This window comes from Rhipicephalus microplus, chromosome 3 (assembly GCF_043290135.1).
Source record: "Rhipicephalus microplus isolate Deutch F79 chromosome 3, USDA_Rmic, whole genome shotgun sequence".
Classification (NCBI taxonomy): domain Eukaryota; kingdom Metazoa; phylum Arthropoda; class Arachnida; order Ixodida; family Ixodidae; genus Rhipicephalus; species Rhipicephalus microplus.
The window spans coordinates 160,916,739-160,943,914 of record NC_134702.1 but is presented as its reverse complement, the minus strand read 5'-3'; the positions used below and the strand labels follow the sequence as shown (position 1 = coordinate 160,943,914).

Here is a 27,176-nt window from a genome sequence, read left to right as displayed (position 1 = left end):
GGTGTCCGGCGAAAGAAAAAGGAAGCGTGCCGAGAGCGAGCGCTATATATAGGCGCGGCTGCCTAGCTGTCTCTCATCACACTAGAGCACGCGCCGAGAGCGGAGTGAGCGTCGCCTGAGCGGCGGCGCGCCATCTAGTGAGCGCTCTTGAAATCAACATCACAGCTGCACCTCTTTGGGGAGCAATGAGCACTAGCGAGCTATGAGCAGCACCGCAATAAACGAAGATACAAGTTCGTTTGCCGCCCGCAACACGAAGACTAGGCAAATTCATGCAATACTCATAATACGCATGGTCGCTAAATGATCGCAGTGCCGAGTACCATCTAGTTAATTTTAGACAACTCTATGCCACCGGCCGATTCAGGGGTGTCTCGCCGCCACAACGTCGATGACGTCCGCACGAGGCCGCCAGCAACGCCAAAACCGACGCCTGCTTCCGACGAGAGTTCCTTCAACGTAGCTTTGGTGACAGTAGCCGCGCGTGCGATGTGGTGTGGTTCGAACATAGACGATAGTCATCGGTATTATTCAATCATAGATGCTAGTCATCGGTATGTGGTTCGATCATAGACGCTAGTCATCGCCACTAGGAGCCAACGTCACTGCATCAACGTTAAACGGTGCTATAGTGGCCAAGAACACCAACATTGGCAATAACCAGCTGTCCAACGTCAGTTTTGTCCGAAACCGCAAAGAGCTGCAGGTTGTGACCGAAGTGATTCGACGCGAGTCCCATGTGGCGTCGTCTGACATCGTGGTCTGCGCTACTTGAAAAGAGTCGCTGACGTCGGGCAAGGTTACGACGATAAGCATGACGCACGGTTACCGTTACCCACCTCGCCCACCGGAACTTTCCAAGCTCAACCGTTCTTCCAGCACCCGCGTCGACGCCCGTTTCAACCGGGTCAACGCTGTGCGCACCACTGCTACTTCGCATCTCATCAGTGTCATTTTTCTCTTAAAATGACGACGCCTTGAATGAGCGCACATCGAGCAACGGTGGTTGCGATGATCTCCTTAACGCCGTATTCCGGTTTGTGTTAGCTACTTCAACTATCTCAAAAGGTTTTAATGACTACGGACATGAGTCGTCAGGATTGAAATGCGCCAACAGGCTCCAGTGTTAGTGTGCACAAGTCCGCTAGGACATTTATCGTTCCAAGAGTAAAGGTCGACCACTCCACGACAAGGGGTGAACATGGAAACAGCATACACTGAAGAGATGCTGCTATGTTATTTATGGTTTCCCTGTTCATTCATTGTCCAAAGTGCACAGTGGTTCCTCTATTAGGAAGACCAGCTATCACATAGTCATGCTTTAAGGTGAATAAAGCTACCTACCAGTAAACGCACATTGATATATCCCTATAAGTGCAACTAATCACTGTCATCATATGTACGAGGGTACCCTTCGAGTCAAGTTAGTGGCGCATACTTCGCCTTTCCTAACACGGCGAAAGCTTCTCTAACAGAATGCTTCGCTAGCTGGATTATCGTCACGGATGTGACGTCAGTAATAGTACATGAATATATGAGAAATATCCGTTGAATTGGGAGATCTGGCTGTCGAACCTGCGGCGTTAGATGTCGGGTGCCCTGTATGCATACCTACTTAGCTACCGAAGCTAATGCATGAGGCCTCACGAAGGCACCGTATATCTGTTACGCATTTTCTCTTTCACATTGACCTTGGTAGGCGGGGAGCCGGTGTCGTTATCTAGGACCAGTGAAGTGCAGTACTCGATCAAGACACTAAGCAGTACTGACAGGGAGACCTAGTTTCAGTTGTGCGCAGCGGTATACATCAGGTGCTGGACACGCCAGCGGAAAGCGGAACGAGTTCGCACCTTCATGGCTAGGCTGAGGAGAATATAGCATTGTTGGAGCCTTGTGTAGTACACGCACAAGCAAAAGCGCAGGTTACCTTATTGCGGAAGAGCACACACCTTAAGGTTTGTATGCTCAAATGATGACGCTTTTAATGAGGGCATATCAAGTAACAGTGTTCTTGTTCATGCAAGTTTCGCGCGGGTGATTAACCATATGCCTAAGTATGTTAAAACCTTCAACTAAAAAAAAGTAACAGCTTTGCCGCAAAGGCGAAGCAATGAACACAACAGCGAAAAATTGGAAGGTTATGCGCAGAAGGAGAAGAAGATCGAAACGTGCCTCACACTTCTCACGCGGAAATGACGCCCGAAACGTACTCACAGGTACAGCACGCTAATAAGCGTCTCAGTTGTTACTTCGTTGTGTCTAAAAAGCACGTGCTTTTCGCAAACAGAGACTGCACAGATGGCAGTGACCTTTGTGCGCCCGGTACTTTCAACAGAATCGTTCCACGTAAAGCCAGAGGCCAGACAAGACGTACGATTCTCCCCACCGGAGATAGAGACTTGCGAGCGAGCGTCGCTACTCTCCTCTAAGTGGGGCAAAATACGCGTGCGAGATTAGAGCGTGCGCCGCCGCGTGATGTGCCGACGCACGCTTAATCTGCCGTCTTGTTAATAATGCTGAAAACACGACGATTCCCTCCGAGATGCCTCTGAGCAGCGGTAAGTGGTAGATATAAATAGCTTGCCACCAGAACAATGATAGACGTGCTTCTCGGTGGCACCGTGCTTAACGCCTTGCACTCACTATTTAGAGGACGGAAGTTCGATTCCCCACCCCGGAGTCTTTTTCTAAGCTTTCTTTTTCTTGCATTTTCATATATATAGGTACGTATACATATACTGCAAGTCACGTTGATGCCGGTAGAAAAACCCAGCTCAGAGTGTCCATGTAATTGCTATCAATATAGAAGGTTTAATGTTGCTCATGGACGCTAGTCGTCTGTATGGACAGGAGCCAATGTCGTTGCATCAACGTTAAACGGTGCGCTAACAGTCTCTGGTGTATCAACCAATCATCTAGTTCTTTCAAGACACTAATTTTCATGTTACACTGATTGTAGTGATGAAGGTATCAACCATACCTTTTGTGTACTCTACTCTGAATAAAGAAAGCATTTTCCAATGCAACCTAATGAAATTCATGGTCACAAAATGCAGCCCAGCTGCCCTCTTAAAAACTACGATAGGCAATGCATATGCTAAAACCAGCATCTGTACACACGGCAGGCAGTGACAGAAGGCACAGAATAGATTCTCTGCTTCGATGTGGTAGCCACCGTCAAACCTAGTAGTTTGGTCCAATTTTAGGGGCAAACCTGCTTAATCCGTAGGTCGTGCGTACAGGATGTATGAAGTAGTAATAGTATGCTCTATTTCGTGCATCAGGTGCAATGCTACACCCCGCCGCGGTGGTCAAGTGGCTAAAGGTACTCGGATGCTGACCCGCAGGTCGCGGGATACTTTCCCGGCTGCGGAGGCTGCATTTCTGACAGAGGCGGAAATGTTGTAGGCCTGTGGGCTCAGATTGGGTTGCACGTTAAAAAACCACAGGTGGTCGAAATTTCCATAGTCCTCTACGACAGCGTCTCTCATAATCATATGGTAGTTTTGGGACGTTAAACCCCAGATATAAATCAGGTGCAACCTCGCGGAGGCTAACGAGACATCTTGGAATGAATGCGTTCGCACTAAGGAATAGACGATTTTTCCGTCTGAGGCATGCTTTTATTTCATATTTGGTCTTAATATTAAAAACATTGGCAGATCCCACGCACAGTGGGAATCTATGATATGCGAAGCACGAATGAGAAAGGTTTATATGTCACTTTAAAGTCAGCAGAACGTTACGAGGCGGAGGTAAATAATACCGCATGACTTCCGTGTCATGATTATCATGTTTGGATGTGTCGTTTACCTTTGTCATCTATTTACGTCACGCGATACCAAATTTATTATATTTGGAACTAGCGAAACGACTCCGACCACGCTATGAGCTTGGTATGTTGTCATGTTCTTACATGACACGCGTGTCGGGATTATCATGTTTGCACCAGTCATATACTTTCGCCATATATTGACGTCACTTAACACCAAATTTGGTATATGTGGAGCTAGCAAAACGACCAAGAGCGCATCATGAAGGGCCCAATATATTCCAAAGTAGCTTTGACGCGCGCGCGCGCTGGGCACAGCGATGCTACGTTAGCAAAACGCGAGCACTCTATAGTCTGACGCAAGGAGCGACCGACATGACCAGCGTCCATCGGCGCCGCCCGACGGCAGCAGGTGCGAATCGTGACATGCTGCAATTCGTGCCGATGCGTTACCCAGACAGCACTGCGTCTTCCTTATTTGTAACGAAGGGACGCCGGACACGCTGAAACGCGCATGCGAAAAAGCAACGCAGCGCGACGCGTGCCTGCTACACCCGGCGACAACTTTCTGTGGCAGCACGGCCAAGGCTACGTGGGCGGAGCCTATGCACATGTGCTACTGCGCCAAGTAGTCCGACCGCTTGGACGGGTGTTTCGGTTTCGATTTCACCAGCGCAGTCCGCGTCTCGCAGTCCGCGTCGGCTCGCGTTTGCTCGCGTTTCGCTGCAGGAAACGCGAGTCGCATCTTTGGGAACTCGAGAGCAATTTTTAATAATATTGTGACGTGATTTACTGACGCGTGCACTCAGGTTGCTGGGTGAATGATACATTCAATTATTCATGTAATGGTTACACAACTCATCATGTACGTACCGTTTTCGGTGATTTCAGGGTTCCACTGTTAACGTCGAGCTTAATCCGGAAGACACTGCACTCGCTAACACCAGTGAGCTCGCTGACTTTCCGACATGCAGCTCTCACAGACAGCTGCGGGTCGCTTTTCCTTATTTGTGCGTAAACGTTGTACGCCACCTTCTTGGCCTGTACGGACAGCTTTTGATTTGACAACGCCTGGTACGGCTGCGCAGCTGGTGGACTCGCGGCACGCGGCGGTGTTTCCTCCGTAAGCGACGTTGACGAGCTGTAACCGGCGGACGCCATCTTTGACAGTGAGTAATGCGGTGAGGTAAAAAGGCGACGGAAGCCAAAAAACCCCCCAAAAACCTGAGAGAGCGTGAAACGAAATTTTTTCTACTGCGCAACGTTTTTATTCACTAATTAAAAAATAAATCCGCGAAAAATGTAAGTGACGAATGGTAAAATCTTAGTTACCCAGAACAGTATACAAACGTTTTCGTTGAGGGACTACATGCTGTGGCGCAGTAAGACAAGCGTGCTTCGGCTCCGTAGCCTTGGCGGTGCTGCCACAGAAAGTTGTCGCGGGGTATAGTGTATGGCAGGACCGGTGCCTGGGGTGGCAGCGCCGGCGTGACGCGACGAAATGAACGCCGGCGATCACGCGCACCACGTCACGTCTAAATGTATTGGCGCCTTGACTGTGGCAAGTAGTCATGTTCTCACATGACATACATCTTATGATTATCATGTTTGCACCAGTCAAATACCTTCGTCATTCATTGACGTCACGTAATACCAAATTAGGCATGCGTGAAGCTAGCGAAACAGCCACGAGCGTATCATGAGTGGGGCATGTAGTCATGTTGTTACATGACAAGCATTTCATGATTATCATGTTTGTATGTGTAAGTTACCTATGTCGTCCGTTCGCGTCACGTAATACCGAATTTGGTATATGTGAAGCTAGCGAAACGGCTGCGAGTACATCATGAGCGTAGTATGTAGTCATGTTGTTACATGGCATGCATATCATGTTCCTCATGTTTGCACCAGTATCATACCTTCACCATTCATTCACGTCCCGTAATACCAAATTTTGTATAAGTGAAGCTAGCTAAACGGCCACCAGCGCATCATTATCATGGCGTGTAGTCATGTTGTTACATGACACGCATCTCATGATTGTCATGTTTGCGCCAGTCACTTACCTTCGTCCCTGATTCACGTACCGTTATACTAAATTTGGTATATGTGACGCTAGCGAAACAACCGCGAGCGCATCGTGAGCTTGGCATGCAGTCATGTTGTTACATAACACGCATGTCATGATTTTCATTTTAAAATCTGTCGCTTATGTTCCCCATGCAATCATGTCATATCATACAGTTTGCAACATTCTATGTGAAAGGAACCACCGCAAGAGCTATGGGACCATGAAATGTAAATAATGACATTCATGACATCCATGTCGTGATTTTCATGTTATGACTCGTCAAATATGTTCTTCACACAGACATGTAATGCCATACCAAGTTTGGTATTGATACCATTATTGAAACGGCCAGGAGAGCTAAAAGTCGTAGGCGGCTGGATGGATAGATAGATAGATAGATAGATAGATAGATAGATAGATAGATAGATAGATAGATAGATAGATAGATAGATAGATAGATAGATAGATAGATAGATAGATAGATAGATAGATAGATAGATAGATAGATAGATAGATAGATAGATAGATAGATAGATAGATAGATAGATAGATAGATAGATAGATACGCCTAATTTCGCCGAAGTTAGCTAAGAAATGCTTCGCATTTAAAAGAAGATAATTGCTTCCACCTATGAGTCACACTAGACGAATGCACAAGGTAACCTCTTAGTTTTTTTTTTTTTTTTTTTTCATACCGAAAGACGGTGCACTAGTCCAGTCCACATGTAATTTATTTCCTCTACATGCAAACAAAAGGACACTTAAAGGTGTACTGGAACGATTTCGAGGCCTCGCAAAAGGGACATCTGTCATTTTCTTAGAGTGCACATCACGTGCCGGTGCCAGACAACACGTATAAAACATCACAAGTCAACACAGTTTACTGGGTTGGTGAGATTTGCGTCCTGCGGGCAACCTAAGTTGCGAAAACCCCTATCGCAGTCTCTGCACAGCAAGTTATTCATTTCTGTTCCCGTGAATCACTTGTGACTGACCGCAAACATGAAGCTGCTGCTCGTATGTCGCAAGTTTCAGTCCCCCCTCGACGTCATACCTCTCTTGACACGTCACTGCAAGCCACCCTATCTATAATGAAACCGATGTTGCTGTTTTAATTTGGCTGTAGTGAAAGTAGATTCAAAGCATTCCCAAGCACTAGAGAACATTTTTAAAGTTCCAGACATCCACGTTTCCAATTAAAGCAACGACCCGAAAATATTTCAAAATCGTGTTAGTACTTCTTTAAATGTGGGCAGCTGCCTTGTCAACTCAAAAAAATTAGCGATGAAGTAGACTTCCTCTCTGATCTTGCACAAAAGTGAGCTCACTTGTAACCTAATATTCTCTAATTTTCTGTAATACTAATGATCTTTTTTTTTGTATATATCTGTTGACTTGTACTGAGTAAGTCTGAATATACGAGATGATCAGTGCAAAAACCATTATAATTAAAGCTAAAACTCTTGCCTGGGGACCTCTTTGAGCAGTCGCGCGAGCCTCTTGAGGTATAGCGGGTGGAGCACCACGACGTGGTCGCTCAGATCCATCGATACGCCCACGTCTCGAAGGATGGTGTTGAGCAGGAACGTCCACTGGATCTGCAGCGTGCCATAATATGGTATAAGTATAGGCATGCAAACTAAAGTGTTTAGCACTTGCAATGCGATGGCTAAACTACGGCAGGCAGACAAGCATAGTTAAATGACCACGTGACTTGCAAAACCATGTAGCTTCCATGTACAGTATGTACAATATGACTTGCACTATGGATACTATCTCAAGACTATTCTTGCTAAGAGCACGCGTCCATATAAATTGCATATCCTAATTAAGTTGGTGAGTTAGAAGATTAGAAGGCGAACGCAAGGACTAGTAGTTACGTCAGTTGTTTCGGCTGAAGCAGCATAACGCTGTTTTCCCTGCTACGTCGCAAAACTTTTTTTTTTGTGCATCGGCGATCTGCGCTGCATTGTTTGATATGTTTTGGGGACAGTGCACGAAGCTCAAATCCATGACAGAAAAAAAAAAAACTCGTCGAGAATTCTAATACCGCCTAATGCCAATTTCGACCGCAGCTGTTTGGGTGTTGGGAGGCAAACAATTTGAGAGAGACAAGTGTCTACGTAAAGCTAGTACAGCTGCATGCTTCGAGTATCGCGACAACAGCAAACAATTTGGTGCCGCGCAGTTTATATCAGCTGCCGCAGACGGAGCGTAGCACGACTGCGTTGCCAACAGGGAGGCTGCTGAAGGCAAGCGCGTGGGTGCATTCCACAACAGCCACCGCAGGCAGTCCACCATTCATGAAGCGCTTCATTCTATATCTGGTTAAAGCCCCTACATCTTATATATGGTATCGGTGGAAACCCTCCCCACATACTTCAGTGATGATCTCATCGGTGACGGCGCGCACTTCAGTGGCACTGCAGAACATATCGTCTCGGCAGTGTCCTTCTTATCACGCTCTCTTCACTGTCACCGTCTTTCATGCTCCGCTAATTTCAGCATCCGCACTCTTTCATCCTAGCTCACCGATTAACGCAGAAACAGGTGCCTAAAACCTGCGATCTAAAAGAACGTATGGGAGTTTCACATTTTGCGAACGCAACTGTGTTTAAATTATGATATTCGCACTTGTAGCAATGTAACATTCTTTACATATCGCTAACAAAACCTCTAGAGCTGAAGTGAGCGAGACCTACCACGTTGCACCGGCTAGCACTGTGTGCTCTCGAGTTCCGACCGAGGGGCCAGCGCGTGTGACGGAGAAAAAAAGTGAGGTGACACAGACTTCGCGTTCGCTCTCTTCCTTCTTCGTTCACTCTGCTAGTTACAACAACGGGCGCGTAAGAGCTGCGCTCTACATTCTGCTTCTGGTCACCGACGCGTGCGGACGCAGGATGGCAGGCTCCTCAAGAGCTGTTACAGCGGCCGACGCTGGCCGCGGTTTCTCGTGCACATCGCTTCCCAAGGACTACCGTTTAATTCTGCCACCACTGCCCACAGGAGAAGGACTCAGACGCACGTTGGTTCTGCACTGCGACATCGCAGCGCGTCCGTACGGGATTAATGACTTCCGAAAGCCGCTCAAGGAACTAGGCATCATTCAAGAGGTAAGCGGCATAGGAGCGTATCAGATGTCGCACGTCTGGCTTCTTAACATGAAGACAGATGAAGCCAAGAAGATAGTTCTGGACGCTGGCCTACTCTCCGTGAAAGACCGGCCCTGCGTCGTCGTCGACCCAGAAAGGCAAGAGGTGCGTCTCAAGTTGCATTGGGTAGCGTTTGACGTCAACGCAGAGACTGTACGGCGTGCTTTCCGGGAGTACGGTGAAGTGAAAGAAGTTATCAGCGACAAGTGGAGAGACGAAGACTTCGAAGGAGTTGAGTCAACCACAAGATTCGTTCGGCTACTACTTAAAGAAGGCGTTACTACGGATCGCATACCCCACCAGATGCGTCTCGGAAGCGGCATGGCACTGGTGGTCGTGCCAGGAAGAGCACCGCTGTGCCTGCGTTGCCGGAACACGGGACACATTCGTCGCGACTGCAGGGTGCCCAGGTGCGCTGGTTGTCGCGCTTTTGGGCATGAGCAGGCGGACTGTACTCGTTCCTATGCCAGTGCAGCAAGTCGAGCAACAAATGCCGACCACAGTGAATTGCTCATGGATGAAGAGGAAGCAGAGAGGGCCGCGGCGTCGAAGGCAGGAGAGGAAGCGTCTCATGCAGTGGCGACCAGCGAGGAAAAGACGGAGACACCTAAGCAAGACACAGGCACAGATGAAAATATGGTTGTGGGCACTCCAACGCAACGGCGTTCGACTCAAATGGAAACCCAGCACAAGGCTGAACCAGTCATCGGGTCCGACGCTACTTCGGACATGGATGCAGTTGAAGCTGCGCCAGTAAAGCGACGCCTGAATGAGGGAGACGCGGCGTCCCAGCAGCGTCTGACCCAGGAAGATCAAGGGCAGTGGCGAGTGGCTGGCTCCAAAAAGTCTCGGGGTGCTGGCCGCCTGCGTTCGTCGTCGCTTTCACGCGGCGGCGACGGTACGACGCCTTGAGCGTCGGCCGGACAGTTGTTTAGGTGTTGGTAAGGTAAGCGTCTTTCGCTCGGCTTTCTCTCATCACGATGGCGACGATTAGATTGGCGACGCTAAATGTACGTGCGCTTTCTGCCAAACGGCGGCAAAACCAGCTTTACCGCCTGATTATAGAACAAGATCTGGACATCGTCGCTGTACAGGAAACTAAAGTAGAGAGTGAAGAGCACGCTGAGCGAATGGTGCAGCCTTTCACGAGAGTGTTTGATGTGTGCGTTTGTCACGCGGTGGGTGCGTCTGCAGGTTGCCTCTTGTTAATTCGGCAGAGCCTTAATGCGAAAGTGGAGTCTGTAACTACCTGCGAGGCGGGTCGTTTTATTACATGTGATTTATCCCTACCAAGAGAAAAATGGAGAGTAATCTGTGTGTACGCACCCACTGTGATTGAAGATCGAAAGGAGTTTTTTGAAAAACTTGATGTGTATTTAAAATGTGAACGTAAACTAATTTTGGCTGGGGATTTCAACTGCGTTTGTTCGAGTATAGATAAATCAAGTTCCAGGCCATACAGAGATTTAAGCACTGACGTTCTAATTGATATGGTGGCGAAAGCTCAGCTAGAGGACGTGGGTGAATGTCTTTGCAGTGGAAAAGGGGTTATGTTTACCCACTTTCAGCGTTCAAGCCATGCTAGACTTGACAGAGTATATGTGTCTTCCGAAATCATTCCTTCGTGCCATGATTACAGAGTTACACCTGTTACGTTTAGTGATCATTGTTTGGTTTCATTCTCAATGGGTAAACATAAAAGGAATAACAAACATTTCTCTTGGGACCTCTGGAAATTTAATGTAAAGCTACTAAAGGATGAAGACTTTAATCGGATTTTTCTAGAAGGCATAGAAGACTTAGCAAATAGAACACTTGAATCCTGGGGACATAAGTGGGAAATATTTAAACAGACCATTAAACTGAAAGCACTTGAGAGAGCCAGTATCTTGAGACATGCTGAAAAAGAACTTGAAGTGCGTTTGCGTGAAAACTTGCAACAGTTAGTAGCGGATGAATGTACTCAGGCCGGAACATTTTCAGAGGAGATAAACATAACTAAACAGAAGCTAGAGTTGATAGACCAAGAACGTTATCGTGGAGCATTGATTCGAGCTCGAGCAGAAAACTTGGTAGCGGGAGAAATGCCAACAAAACGAGCTCTTGGAGCTGAGAAGAGACATGCCTGTAAGAATGAAATAAGAGAAATAGAATATAAAGGAACAAGGTGCCATACGAAAGAAGCAATAGCCGGTGCTTTTTTCGAATATTACAAAGAGTTATTCACACCAACCAGTGTACACGCAGAACGTTTTAATAGCGATTTCATTTCATTAATGCCAAGACTTGATGACGAAAGAAAGAAAATTTTAGAATTGCCTATAACAGAGCGAGAAGTTGAAAAAGCAATTGATAAGTTAAACAATGGTAAGTCTCCAGGACCAGATGGCCTTAGTGCTGCAGTGTACAAGGAATTCAAACACGTAGTTTCACCTATTTTGAGGGAGGTATTTAACGAGGCTTTTAAGTGTAAACAACTTCCACCATCGTTTTTGTCAGCCCACACGGTCTTAATACCTAAAACAGAAGATCCCGCGAAGTTAAGAAGTGTTACTGCATATAGACCAATTAGCCTAACTAATGTTGACTATAAAATATTGATGAAAATATTGGCCAGAAGACTCCAGACAGTTATGACAAAACTGATTGTACCCCACCAAACTTGTGGCATAAAGGGAAGGAAAATAATGACCAACATCAACATAGCACGATCAATCCTAGAAAGTTGTGACGTTATGCATCTCAATGTTGCCATGCTTCAAATTGACCTCGAAAAGGCATTTGATCACGTGCCGCACGACGTGATCCTTTCATTACTTGAGCACATTAACGTAGGGAGTTTGATTAGCGAAGGAGTGCGCATGGCTTACACTGGATGCACGACGAGATTGGTATTAAATAAAACTGCGGCTGAGCGTATACCTGTGCTGCGGTCAGTGAGACAGGGGTGTCCACTATCGCCCCTGCTTTTTGCTATTTTCATTGAACCTTTCTGCTTAAGTGTAATTAATAACCCTGCAATAAGCGGCTTTAAACTGCATGAAGCTGAGGTTAGCCTCCTCGCATACGCAGACGACATTGCAGTTTTCTGTACAAATTATGAGAGTATAATGCATGCTGTAAATGCCGTGAAAACTTTTTGCCAGGCGAGTGGTAGTGCCGTGAACTGGGATAAGTGCCTTGGCTTCTGGCATGGGGAATGGGACGTCACGCCAAGAGTATTTCTAAACATTAAATGGCAGGAAACACCAGTGAAGTATTTAGGAGTGCCGCTGGAGTTCTATCATGACAGTGAACCGTATTAGAAAAAAGAAACACAGGCATTGCGCAATGATGTAGAAAAATGGAAAGGTTGGGGTATTTCGATATTCGCACGGGCCACAACATGCAACTTGTTTCTGGTGAGCAAGCTGTGGTACGTAATGCAGGTTTTGCACTGCAGTAGAATAAGTGTACAGAAAATACACAGAGTATTTGCAATTTTCATATGGAGCTCTGTATGGGAAAGATCAAGCCGCACAAACCTTTTCAGAAAAGTTAGAGATGGTGGACTCGGATTAGTTCATTTGTACATAAGACAACTTGTCAATCGTTTCCTTTTTCTGCGTGATGTGGATGACCCCTTTTTGAGAACTTTTATACAACTAAGGTTATCTAGACTGCTGCCGGGATTTCTCGTATCATCATCAAATATGCAAGGACCAATACAAGGGTATTTAAAAGAAGTTGTTTCGTCTTTCCGCTTTTTGTCAGTAAGATTTTCGTTAGAGTATCTGGCTGAAGTACCACGTAAAAAATTGTATAGAGACCTTGTCGATGTTTTACTGCCTGTTCCATTGTACCGTCAGCTATATTGTGCAGGCCCAGGACAGGATGTTCTGAAACGTGTTAAAAGAATGCTTGTAGCGCCAGGGGTCAAAACTTTTTTCTTTAAATTACATACTGGTACCTTACCAGTTAAAACGTGGTTGCAGGATAAGGGAATATTCGTGCCATGGAGCACAAATTGCCACTTGTGTAATAAACCGGAAACAATTGAACACGTGTTTATAGATTGCTGGAGCGGGGTCTTTTTCTGGGATATACTGCAAAGAACCTTGAAAAAAGAATTACCGTTAAGGCCACATCGCATCCGTTTTCTTTCGGTTAAAAACGAGGCAGATGTACCTTATGATCTTATCATGCTTCTGGGCCTGCACAGTATATGGAAAACCTGATGTGCCTTTGAAAACGCGGATGTAGAAGTGCTAGCTGTGCGCCACTATTTTTGCAAATCTGTGTGCCATTTTCTTGGAATGCTGAAAAGCCAAGAGGATGTGCCAGACTGGATTGGGTGCATTGAGCGATTGTTACGAATGCCCAAGTATTGATTAATAGTCAGCCAAGAGCTGACGGTACCTCAATGAATTCTGTGGGTGTATTTTGTGACGCACTTGAATATGGACCAATATGTAAATTTGTAAAATGTGAACAGTCATGATTTGCAAGGCAATAAAGAAAAAAAAAAGAGCTGCGCTCTAAAACGCCACTACTGGCTAGTGCAGTGGCCGTGCTACTGCCACTGCCACGATAGTTTTTATGGGCCGTCATAGAGGGAAGGAAAAATTGGCCGCGTATATGCGTACTTCGCTGCAAGTATTGTGAATGGACGATAGCCTTCCGTCTGGAGGCGCGGCGAGAGATATGGACGCCATCTAGCCGTGATGTCGGCTAACGAAAACTTGCGTAGAACACTGATGTACTGGTGGGGCAGCACCGTTTCGTCTAGGCGAACCGTAGGAAACACCCCTTTTTTTTCGTTCATGGCATCTGTTAGCGCAGCGTAAAAATACTACGCTCTATAAATTACGTATCCATGCACTTCCTGTTAAAAAACACAGTACCTAATAATAAAGTATTGATGTTGCAACTCAGATATTCAACAAGAGCTTAATTTGGGCGAGTTGGTTCACGTGCACCGTCACTTTGCGTGAGAGAGAGTATTCTTTCGTCTGTTAAGATTATTTTGCCATGGTCACACATGTGTCGTCGCACATGAGCACTGTTCCTGTACTCTGTATAAAATCGGTCGTAGCACCTTCAATAAAAGAGAGCGCTCTTTCCTGTCTTTCTTGTCTCTTCCTGAAGTAGTCGTGCTGTTACTATAGAACACAACCAGATATGCGTATCATTTGCTTTTTGATTTGCAATTTTCTCGAGTATGAACGCAGCCACCATATCAAACAGCTGGGCATTGAGCAAGTGCTGAAACTTCACCGGGTTGCTGAATCTGTTGACAGATAACAAGCAGACCAAAAAAATGGCAGCATATCCACGGAGTGAATGATGGAGAGTGGGGCGAAGCATCCGTCCGTCCATTCGTTCTTGCTTCCGTCCGTCCATGCGTCCGTCTGTGTGACCATCCGTGCATCCATTCGCCCATCCGTGCGTGCGTCTGTTCGTGCGTCCGCATGTCCATCTGTGCGTCCGTCTCTGCGTTCGTCCATGCATCCGCCTCTGCGTTCGTCCATACGTCTATTCGTCGGTGCAGCCATCCGTGAGTCCATTCATGCATCTGTCTGAGTGTCCGTTCGTCCATCTATTCAACACTCCAAGTACCACGATCTCGCATCTTTTCATCATATATTCCCGATAAAGAAGCACCGCCATCCAGCGGACATTTCAAGGAATAAACGAGAGGTGGCACACGCACACTTTCTTACGGCTTGCGCTTCGTGTCTACTTCCCACCTTTGACCATCTCGAGTTCATGGTATATACTAGTTCACTGTATTCATGGCACTGCGGCTCAACGCTCGCTAAAACTTTCTAAAACCTAAAAAGTTACGCCCAGCGAGTATAACGTAGCAACCCTTTCTTGTCAGATAGTGCTCAGTGTACATGTCAATGGCAGCTAATGGGTAATGAGAGACAGGAGAATTCGGCTTTTACTTCATAACAGCTTGCGCTTCGTATCTACTTCCCACCTTTAACCACCTCGAGTTCATGGTATATACTAGTTCATTGAATTCATGGCCCCGCGGCTCAACGCTCGTTAAGCCTTTCTAAAATTAAGGAGGTTACACTCAGCGAGTATGACGTAGCAACCCTTTCTTGTCAGATAGTGCTCAATGTACATGCCAATGGCTGCTAATGGGGAATGAGAGACAGGAGAATTCACCTTTTAATTAACGCGCACGCTGCGAATTTTTCATTGTTCAAAAACGCACAGGAGATATCTCCCACCGGCACCACCTTGCAGGTCAAAACGTAAGACTGGTTACACACTATGACTAGGACTACGACAACTGCGAGGGACGAATGGGTGCCGCTTTAAGAAGCTTCGCCCCTAAAGATGCCGTCCGCTTTTTCACGGGGGGAACTCGAGTAAATGCATCGCCGAGTGGTGGGCGTGTCGCGTAAAAGTTGCGTAATTGGATATGCGTTGATAATGCTTAATTCTTAGTTCGTCTTGAGTATTCTTATAAATTGAATGAATGAGAAGCATTGCCTTCAACGAGTGGTGGGACGCTGATGTGCGATCAAGTGTGTACACATATACGGGGTGGTCAGTGAACGGTTGTGCAACTTTAGTAGTCGGTTTTTATTGGCAGATGCTGGCTGCGTTGGCCTTGTGAGGTGAGAGTGGGGAGAGAGGGCGAAATATTGGTCCGAGACGCGAGCATGCGCAGTGTTGGGTGTGGAGATCGCCGCCGACGTGCGACGCATGACATGGTGCGACTAAGAAATGTTCCGCAATGAAAATCGCTGCGTCAAATTATCCCAAGAAAGATCCTAGTCCTTAAAAAAATGGCAGCATATCCACGGAACAAAGGATGGAGAGTGGGGCGAAGCATCCGTCCATCCATTCGTTCTTGCTTCCGTCCGTCTATGCGTGCATGTGTGGCCACCAATGCCACCATCCGCCCGTCGGCGCGTGCGTCTGTTCGTGCGTCCGCACGTCCATCTGTGCATCCGTCCCTGCGTTCGTCCATGCATCCGCTCTTGCGTCCGTCCATGCGTCCATCTGTCCGTGCAGACATCCGGGCGTCCATCCATTCATCTGTCTGTGTGTCCGTTCGTTCACCTATTCAACACTCCAAGTACCACCATCTCGCATCTTTTCATGATATATTCCTCATATAGAAGCACCACCATCCAGCGGACATTCCAAGGACATGAATGAGAGGAGGCACACGGACACTTTCTTACGGCTTGCGCGTCGTGTCTGCTTCCCACCTTTAACCACCTCGAGTTCAAGGTATATACTAGTGCACTGTATTCATGGCACTGCGGCCCAATGCTCGCTAAACCTTTCTTAAACCAAAGAGGTTACGCCCAGCGAGAATAACGTAGCAACCCTTTCTTGTGAGATAGTGCTCAATGTACATGGCAATGGCTGCTGAGGGGCAATGAGAGACAGGAGAATTCGGCTTTGAGTTAACGCGCACGCTGCGAATTTTTATTGTTCAACAACGCACAGAAGAAATCTCCTACCGGCACCACCTTGGAGGTCAAAATGTAAGACTGGTTACACACTAAGACTACTACTACTACTACGAGGGACGAATGGGTGCCGCTTTATGGAGCTTCACCCCTAAAATTGGAGGCAGACCGCCTAGCGTCCGTAAGGCATTGTCCTCTGAAGCCGCTTTGTGCAGTGGAGTTTTTAGGTGCAAAGCTCCTTAAAGCGACCCCCGCTCGTCCCTCGTAGTAGTAGTAGTAGTCCTAGTGAGTAACCAGTTTTACATTTAGACCTGCAAGGTGGTGCCGGAGGGAGATTTTCTTCTGTGCGTTGTTGAACAATAAAAAATTGGCAGCGTGCGCGTTAACTAAAAGCCGAATTCTCCTGTCTCTCATTACCCGTTAACAGCCATTGGCATGTACATTGAGCACTATCTGACAAGAAATGGTTGCTACGTTATACTAGCTGGGCGTAACCTTCTTGGTTTTAGAATGGTTTAGCGAGCATTGGGCTGCAGTGCCATGAATACAGTGAACAAGTATATACCATGAACTCGAGGTCGTTAAAGGTGGGAAGTAGACACGAAGCTCAAGCCGTAAGAAAGTGTGCGTGTGCCTCCTCTCGTTCAGTCCTTGGAATGTCCGCTGGATGGTGGTGCTTCTATATCAGGAATATATGATGAAAAGATGCAAGATGATGGTACTTGGAGTGTTGAATAGGCGAACGAACTGACACACAGACAGATGCATGGAGGGACGCACGGATGGCTGCACGGACGGATGAGCTCATGGACGGACGCAGGAACGGATGCATGGACAAACGCAGGGACGGACGCACAGATGGATGTGCGGACGCACGAACAGGCGCACGCACGGACGGGCGGATGGACGCACGGTCGGCCACACAGACGCATGCATGGACGGACGCATGTTTCGCCCCGCTCTCCATCATTCCCTCCGTGGATATGCTGCCAATTTTTTTAATCTGACTGCAGCGCCAGAATGCAATGCCTAGTGAATAAAAAACGCAATAATAAGATGGGGGTAATCAAAATGAAACACGATGCCCGCGTCTCCCTGCCCACGTAAGTGGGCGGGGATACGCGGGCATCGCGGGCAACTAGACCACCGCCGCACCCACAACAAAACAAAGCTCAACAAATCACTTGGCGGCGGCTTCAAACGAACTCATTTCCGTCCCCGTACATATACAGATATATATTCCCAGCCTTATTTACATCTCGGGCACCCTTTGCAAGACACAGTCCGCAACCTTGGACCACGTCATCTGGGGATGCAGCAAGGACCCTCCCCCACCAAACCTTTAGGAAAGTCACCTTCAAGTGAGGCCTGGGAGAGAATTCTCACGACTACAAGCCTGGACACCCAGCTCCGGGTCATCAAACGCGCTGACGAGGTGGCGACCAGGCATGGCCTGACAGCCCTCGCCACTTAGGAAACCGTCAGCTGCCTTAATAAAGTTCTTTACTACTACTACTACTGCCCCAACGAGCGGGGGATAACCATAAAGAAGAAGCAGACGACGACGGTGACGACAGTGTCGTCTGCTATGCAAACGGCCAGCCGCCCTATCAAAACGCCCTGGTGCTATGAAACTCATTTCGCTTTATACGCAACTATAAAATATACAAAAAAAATTAGTTATTTGTTGAAAAAGGCTATTTGAGTGCAGGGTGTAATAAAAGCTTATTCAGATGTCAGTAAAATAGTAATCTTTACTATTTGGACAACTGCCACCGCAATCCAGACGGCGCTATCAACGCGTCTAATTTTCGTCCCCATTGGCTCTATGGACATGTCACTCAACTGATTTAGCCTCCACCGAAATGCAGCTGCCGCAACCGGTATCGATTCCACGACCTGAGCACCATAGCCGCTCCCTTGCGGCGGACTCGAGGTCAACCTCACGTTAGAAAAGAATTCAAATTTTAAAAATCGCATCTCACCTCTGGTATGGCTCCTTCGAGCGTGCGCAGGCTCATGAGGTTGTAGACTCGCTTCGGGTTGTGGATAGTCTCCGGCGGCTCCATAATCTGCAGGAACAATCGGTTCTCGATTCAGCAGTAGTTAATCTATGGCGTTATCAACTAGACATCAATGTATCGAATTGCTATGAGACAGTGCCACACATCTTCTATAAGGTGTCATAAATTGGCAGTTTTCGTGACACCACGACAAAATTGGATCAGTGTTTGTGAGTTTCTCTGCCTGTCCATCTATAGATACAAAATGATCAGTGATTGCGGGTTTGTCTGCCGGTCCATCTATTAAGGTACCATTCACAGGGTTGCAGCCTTTGAAGTTCTCAACGAGAGTCTACATAGTTGTGATGCCATCAAGATATCCTAAGCACTGGTAATACTGTTACTGCTGTACACGTTTCTTTGTAACATAAAATACAGCATGAATTAGAGTGAACCGAAAGCATCTGCAGTGGTGTTTTTAAGCTTGCTTCACACGCGAAAAAGCTCGGCCCCCATTGGTTTGTTAAAAATGTATTGTACATGCGCCGTTAGAGGGATAACGGTTATAATTTCGAGAGTACTTGCTATGCTCGTGAATGTCTGCGTGCCTAGGGCTGGCAATGTATTGGTGACATGCGCAGCCACCTGAACACTTCTGTTCGTTGGTTAAGTTCTTAGTTGCATGCTATCAACGCAGTAGCATATTTAGCCGAGAGTATTTTGTAAAATATATGGAGTCCCTATGGATAATGACTTTGAAATTTCCACGTATTACACTCGACATGGACCGAAATCTTACTTGTTGCCCGACCCTTTTTCCCCACCAGAGTTACGTTCACAAATGCACTTCATAGCTAAAGAGACTTCGTTGTGAGTGACATGTTGAGAAAAATTGCTAAAACGCGATAGAAAGCCTCATAAGGTCGAGACAGTACACCACGTATTTTGACACATTCTTTCAAATTCTAAGTATTCCTTGGTAGACTGCATGCACTTCGAGCATTTCTATCTTCTAGCCACCTAAGTCTAGGCGCTCTCATGATCACCTCCTTCACTAAGGGTATATACACCAAAAATTCTACGGGAGGGTGGGCATTTAGGCACCAATTGAGGAGCGCATATAATAGAGCGACCGGACACGTCTTCTCACTGATGCAGCCAAAATAACACTGAATTTTTTTTTGCGCCCTTCGCGCCAGCCTTGCTCAAGCGCCGCTCGATGTCACGCCCGACCCCTTCTTCCTTCACCGTGCGATCCTGTCGATTTCGGTGGCGCTTCAAGTACTTGGCAAATATACCTAGCTGGACGATCATGACAAGATTAATATAAAAGTCTTGTCACGTGCGTCGTCGAACATTGTCCTGCTGCCACATGCGGTACATACTCGTGTACCACAGTCCTCGGTATGTGGGTATATGCACCATAGGTGATTGACAGTTTACAAGTACCCGCGAACTGGGAGTACAGAAAACGCGAACTATTTAGTTAGTTCTCATTCATATAGTGTCCGACAGAGAAAAGTGAGCCAGTGAAATTTTCACTTCTCCAGAACAAACATTGGTAACTTAAATGCGAGGGCGTTAGGAAAAACTGACAATGGAAGCGTTGACCGCACGAATCCAAAGAATGAATAAATATCAGAGAGTTCTAGGAGGACTCAAACCTACGCATTCAGCATGACGATGAAGTATTGAACCACAGAGTCATGCCAGGTGTCGAAGCTGCTCCGGCAAAGTACCTTATGGAGGCATGGTGTTGGTGTAGCGTCAAATGTGGTTGCAGTGCCGTTTCATAAACAATACATATGTACTACTATGATACAGGCGATACGACGGGTTGACGTCAATTGTATACCTAAGTGCGAGCCACTGAATTTGACCTACGTAGAACTAGCCAGGCCTACCGTTCTCGCAGGTACAAGCGCTCTACATATCACTTTGCCGCTTCTGCTATTGGTAATACAAATATTGGTGTGGACATCGTTACGCTCGTAAACAACACGCTATACAATACATGCGACTGTTCAAGCTATGTGTGTGTACAACACCTGTAGAAAGATTTAGAAAGATTCCGCAACAGTTGTTTCAATTGTGGTAAAGCCTTTGAACAGTGGGTCATCCTCTTCAGCGCCTTCTAGTGGGTCGCCCTTTTTCTTAAGAAGAAGAGCAGCTCGTGCAGAGAGTCAATCCCCGCATTGACTGTCGCTGTCGTGAATCATCGCTGAGTGTCCGCCAATAAACCGCTTAACAATTTGGTGGAGGTGCTGGGGAGTGCTGTGCCCTTCAAACACCTTCGGTCAGCATTCGATGCCCTTGGAGCTTCGATCCCGTACCGTGCCTCCAACCATGTACCAAGACGCCGCCCAGCAAACGCTTCCTCCTACGTCGCCGCCATGTCCCGGTGTCCCCCGCATCCGCGACCCTCCTGTCTTCACCGGCGCGGATGGCACCGACGTCGAGGACTGGCTTGCCATGTACGAACGTGTGAGCGTCCCCAATCATTGGGATGAAGCAGCTAAACTCGGTAACCTGTTCTTCTACCTTGCGGGTGTGGCCGGAATGTGGTACAATAACCACGCATCTGATTTCCCGACTTGGTCCGCTTTTAAAACCGCTGTCGTCGACGTGTTCGGCCGCCCTGCTGTTCGTAAGCTGCAAGCTGAACAGCGTTTACGTGAACGAGCCCAGCAGACCGGTGAGTCCTTCACAAGTTATATCGAGGACATCCTTGACTTGTGCAAGAAAGTCGACCTGAACATGTCAGAGGCTGACAAAATCACGCATGTTCTAAAAGGCATCGCCGACGATGCCTTCACCATGCTCCTGGCAAAGAACCCCCGCACTGTGGCAGAAGTCATCATGTTATGCCAAAGTTACGACGAGCTGCGGCGGCAGCGCTTGATGACCCGTCGTCCGCCACCACGTGATGCTGATCTTTCGGCCTTGTCAGCAGTTCCAGACCACGCAACCTTGCTCGCCGAAATCAGGTCGTTCGTGCGTGAGGAAGTTGCCCGCCAGGTCTCTCTACTGGCTTTTGCTTCCCCACAACAAGCTCAACAGCCATCAAGTACACTTCTACCTCCGCTCCGCCGAGCCATTCAGCAGGAAATCGCGGAGGTCGTCCCTGAATACCACCAGCCACCTCCTGCATCTGTGCCACTCAGCTACGCCCAAGTTGTTGCCAGGCCGCCCCCACCGATTTCTGTCACTGTTCCGCTAAATTACACCGAAACCGTCGCGAGGCCCCAGGCCTTTGGAGAACCTGCCTCGCCTACATACGCCGGCGTCACCCACGTGCCCCGAGTGCCGCCTACCATGCACTCATATCAGCAGCCGGCTCGCCAATCACGTTCTGCGACATGGATGCGACCAGCAAACCAATGGCGCACTGCTGATAATCGCCCCATCTGTTTTGCTTGCGGTTGCGTCGGTCATGTGGCACGATATTGCAATCGTGTGCAGCAACCGCAGGTCGCCTCCAACTTTCCCAGCCAGTCAAGCCGCTTTTATGACCAACCGCCGCCTATGTCACCGTCGTCCCGCCCCGTTCCGTCTACCCGCCGTTCACCATCTCCACGACGTCGCTCACTGTCACCGATGCGGCCACGTCCACTCGAGGGCGACCAGGAAAACTAGTCATCGCAGTCCACGAGGCAAGGGCTGCGACGCTGTCGAACTGCGGAAGCCCTCAGGAAAGCCCGTCGAACGTGATAGACGTGCTTGTAGATGGCGTTCGTGCATCTGCCCTTGTAGATACTGGAGCCGCCGTATCCGTGATGGACGAAAAACTTTGCCGATTACTGCGCAAAGTGACCACGCCGCTTTGCGGGCTCTCCCTCCGTACAGCCAGCGCCCAAAGCATTCACCCTACAGCGATGTGCACAGCCCGCCTTATGATTCAGGACGTGATGTATGCGGTCGAATTCATCATAATTTCTTCATGCTCTCACGACGTCATCCTAGGATGGGATTTTCTCTCCCGCCACGACGCCGTCATTCATTGCGCACCAGCAGAAATAGAACTCGCGCCATTCTCTTCTTTGACGCCGGCCGACAGTCCATCCGCTGCAAGCAAGTTACTCGTCAGAGACGACACTCAAGTGCCTGCAAACTCGTCCGTTGCGGTGTCGGTCTACTGCGCAAGCCTTTCTGACACCGCTGCACTCCTCTCGCCATCTCATCGTGTTTTCATAAGAAAAAGCTTGCTGGTTCCTTTCGCGACCGTGCAACTCACTCACGGCAGCACCACTATTTTTGTTGTGAACTCATCTCCGTACAGCGTTACGTTGGTGCGAGGAGAATGTCTCGGCAGCGTGGAACCCATCGAAGACGCGCAAGTTATGGATCAACCCGATGACATGCACTACCCAAGTTCCTGTACGCTTGGTGCTGTTTCGACATCTGCTTCATCATCCGATGATATATTCGGTCCCTGCATACCCGACGACCTTACGCAGGGCCAGCGTTCCCGGCTTTTGGGCCTGTTGGAAGAATTCCGCTCTTCTTTCGATGTCGCTCAACCTTCTCTCGGCCGCACATCCACCGTTACGCATCGCATCGACACAGGCGCACAGCCACCGCTGCGGCAACGTCCATATCGCGTATCTCCCACAGAACGCCGTGTAATCAACGAGCAAGTCGACGACATGCTTCGCCACGATGTTATTCGCCCCTCTAGCAGCCCCTGGGCATCTCCTGTCGTTCTCGTCACGAAGAAGGACGGTTTTGTGCGGTTCTGTGTGGACTACCGACGCCTCAACAAGATCACTCGTAAGGACGTGTATCCACTACCGCGGGTAGATGACGCGATTGACAGCCTGCAAGGAGCAGAATTCTTTTCATCCCTCGATTTGCGCTCAGGGTACTGGCAAGTACCTATGGCTGAGGACGCTCGACCAAAGACCGCTTTTGTCACCCCCGACGGCTTGTACGAGTTTAACGTTATGCCGTTTGGGCTGTGCAATGCGCCCGCCACCTTTGAGCGCATGATGGATACAGTTCTGCGTGACCTGAAATGGCACACGTGCCTGTGCTACCTCGATGACGTCGTCGTTTTCGCTCCTGACTTCTCGACGCACCTTCAACGCCTTCGGCATGTTTTAACGCGTCTGAGAAACGCCAGTCTGCAACTGAACCTGAAGAAGTGCCAATTTGCAGCTCGGCAGCTGACAATACTCGGCTACGTCATGTCCAAGGACGGAATTCTCCCTGATCCAACCAAGCTTCGGGCCGTGACCGAGTTCCCCAAGCCGACATCCGTGAAGGAACTGCGCAGTTTCGTAGGACTGTGTTCCTACTTTCGGCGCTTCATTCGAAACTTCGCGACTATCATATCGCCGCTGACGAAGCTTCTCGGAAGTAACGGGCCTCTCCATTCGTGGTCATCACAGTGCGACGACGCTTTCAGAACACTTCGTCGTTTGTTGACGTCGCCTCCCATACTCCGCCACTACGACCCTACGGCCCCTACAGAGGTACACACGGATGCCAGTGGTGTCGGCCTCGGCGCTGTCCTTGCGCAGCGCAAACCAGGGTTCCCGGAATATGTCGTGGCGTACGCGAGCCGTACGCTTACTAAAGCCGAGACTAATTACACAGTCACCGAGAAAGAATGTTTGGCAATCGTCTGGGCCCTTGCAGAGTTCCGACCTTATTTGTATGGTCGCCCATTTGATGTCGTCACCGACCACCACGCACTATGCTGGTTGTCGTCATTGAAAGATCCCTCAGGCCGTCTCGCCCGGTGGGCACTTCGCCTGCAAGACTATGACATCCGCGTGCTGTACCGCAATGGAAGGCAACATGGTGACGCCGACGCGCTGTCGCGCTCTCCCTTGCCTGACGACAATGCCAACAACTCAGTGTCTCACCTTGCCATTTCTTCGATTAGCATTCATGCTATTGCTACTGAACAGCGCAAGGGTCAATGGATTGCCTCACTGATAGACTTGCTGACTGATCCATCCACTCCATCCACTCGCGCGTTGCGTCGTCAAGCCCACCATTTCGCCGTTCGCGACGACCTCCTCCATCGACGCAATTACAACGGTGACGGCCGCCAGTGGCTACTAGTCATACCTCGCAGTCTGCGCTCTGACATATGCGAATTATTTCATTCTGATCCGCAGTGTGCGCACTCCGGGGTATCGAAGACTTACCACCGCATTCGCCAACGGTACTTTTGGCACGGCATGTACCGCTACGTGCAGAAATTCGTTCGCTCCTGCATAGAATGTCAGCGCCGCAAAACTTCAACGCACCTGTCGCCGGTAGGTCTGCAACCTCTACCTTGCCCTGCCAGGCCGTTTGGGCGCGTTGGCATCGATTTGTATGGGCCACTTCCACTAACGTCGGCTGGTAACCGCTGGGCCATTGTTGCTGTGGACCACCTCACGCGATACGCCGAAACGGCCGCTCTTCCCGCGGCTACAGCGAGCGATGTGGCTTCCTTTCTGCTCCAACGATTCATTCTGCGACACGGCCCACCCCAGGAACTTCTCAGTGACCGAGGCCGTGTCTTCCTGTCTGAAGTCGTTCAAGCCATTCTCAAAGAGTGCAACGTTGTTCACCGCAAAACTGCTGCTTACCACCCGCAGACGAATGGCCTCACAGAACGCTTCAACCGTACGCTGGGCGACATGCTCTCCAAATACGTCGCCACCGATCACACAAATTGGGATTCCATTCTACCCTTCGTCACCTACGCATATAATACCGCCCCTCAGAGCACTACTGGCTTTTCACCTTTCTTTTTATTATATGGAAGGCACCCGTCACACACCATCGACACGATACTTCCGTACAGGCCAGATCCGTCTGAGTGGGCACCTATTTCTGCTACAGCCAAGCTTGCTGAAGAATGTCGAGAGCTTGCAAAGACCTTTACTGCGCATGATCAAGAGCGGCAAAAAAGCATTCGCGCTGACGCCAGTACTACTGCACCCACATTCCTCCCTGGAGCGCTCGTCTGGCTCTCGATCCCTACTACTGCAACTGGCCTATCTTCAAAACTATTGCCTAAATACGAAGGCCCCTACCGTGTCGTCAAATGCACTTCCCCAGTCAACTACTTGATTGAACCCATCGAACAATCTTCGGACATGCGTCGTCGAGGACGCGACATTGTTAACGTGGAGCGCCTCAAGGCCTACCATGACCCGCTCATTGTAACCAGCTGTTAGGTCGCCAGGCGGCTCCCTTTTCGTACCCGGGGTAGTTGTGGTAAAGCCTTTGAACAGTGGGTCATCCTCTTCAGCGCCTTCTAGTGGGTCGCCCTTTTTCTTAAGAAGAAGAGCAGCTCGTGCAGAGAGTCGATCCCCGCATTGACTGTCGCTGTCGTGAATCATCGCTGAGTGTCCGCCAATAAACCGCTTAACACAATGAAATTATTAAACCTCAGTGGCCTTCACTCCGCGTGCTTCGCATATTGTTGATTCCTATAGTACGTGGCCTCTGTCGAATGTTTCTTAATATTGTTGACAGTGGTGCAACTCCCGAGCACTTTTATTGCCTGCTACATTCCTTGTCCCCTTCTCGAATGTCCCGCCACACCACACAGGCAGCGCGTAAAAACACATTCACAAAAGAAAAGATATTCATTGTCGAGAAACTCACGGCTGCCAGCTTTGCCTCAAAGGCGACGATCTCGTTGACGACGTCGGCTGCCGCAACGGTGGCACCCATGAGTAGTGCACAGCGGTAGATGTAGATCTTGTACCGGTGCAGGATGCGGAAGAAGGGCGACCGGAAACGGCCCCTCAACACCATTGGTTCTACGCCAAAAGACGGCTGCCCGATCTGCGCGCACAGTGTGGCAAAGCGATGGACAAAAGTGCACGAGACGAATGGTCTGTAAATTGCAAATAAAAGCTCCAAGTGATTGTAAATGATCATTTAGGCATCGTACACGCATCTTGATGGTTTCGAAATGGCTTCACAAGATCTTTACACTAGGCTCCAAAGTTTATTGTTAGATACCTTAGTAACACACACTGCAACATTCACATTAAACGTGTGAAAAGACGCGCACATCCTCCCCCATATAGCGCACAGGTATGTGAACGTGAGCTACGGTGAACTTTCGAGTATGTTCCAATTGCCTTTGTGTAAGGGTTTCAGACATTATCCTTACTTGCAGGATTGTCTTTGGCAATTTTACAATCAGGTCATTGTGAAACAGGGACTTCTACGCTTTTTCCTTTTAACCCATTAACCCCTTCACACACACCCCCCTGCCTCTATCACGCACAATGATCAAATTTACACAAGGTATGCAAAAATGTATGTCTAGACAGCTAGACAAGCATGCGCTCACGTAGACCAGGTATCTGTCGCTGTTGTGGTAGTCGATCCCGACGCGAACTGTCATGATTGCGTCGAGACCGAGCTCTCGGATCACGTTTCCCAGTATGAAGAAGGTTCGGAACACTGCCGTCCGGTTAAGGGTCGGCCAGTGGCCAAGATCGAAATAGCGGAGCAGGTCTTCCAGAGGCTTGACCCCCTTGCTGTTGCGCAGGTCTGAAACGATGTTGTATGCTCAAACATATTGACATCCCTGAGCTGATTCTATAGAACCGCGTATGGAAAAAAGTCCTAAACAGTGATCATGACTATGTTGCAGAGATAGCATTTTGGTATCGATCTTAGCCCTTCATGCTAAATAACTTCATGGGCCGCCCTTTCGTACGTTGATTACGCCGAGGCCATTCGTGGCCACGGCTAAGCCTACGGTATGTTTCGTGCTTTCGATTATCT

At 48.5% G+C, this 27,176-nt stretch overlaps 1 protein-coding gene across 1 annotated transcript in view; it reads right to left on the bottom strand.

The window, feature by feature from the left end:
• Window positions 1-7,297: 7,297 nt before the first annotated feature.
• LOC119179967 (neprilysin-1) overlaps window positions 7,298-27,176 on the bottom strand; it is a 35,922-nt gene continuing 16,043 nt past the window's right edge. Inside the window, exons 9-12 of the mRNA XM_075888138.1 lie at window positions 26,737-26,939; window positions 26,037-26,219; window positions 18,405-18,491; window positions 7,298-7,441 (exon numbers count right to left, since the gene is read on the bottom strand). Of these exons, the coding sequence (XP_075744253.1) occupies window positions 7,298-7,441; window positions 18,405-18,491; window positions 26,037-26,219; window positions 26,737-26,939 (617 nt within the window). The remainder of the gene's footprint in view (window positions 7,442-18,404; window positions 18,492-26,036; window positions 26,220-26,736; window positions 26,940-27,176) is intronic.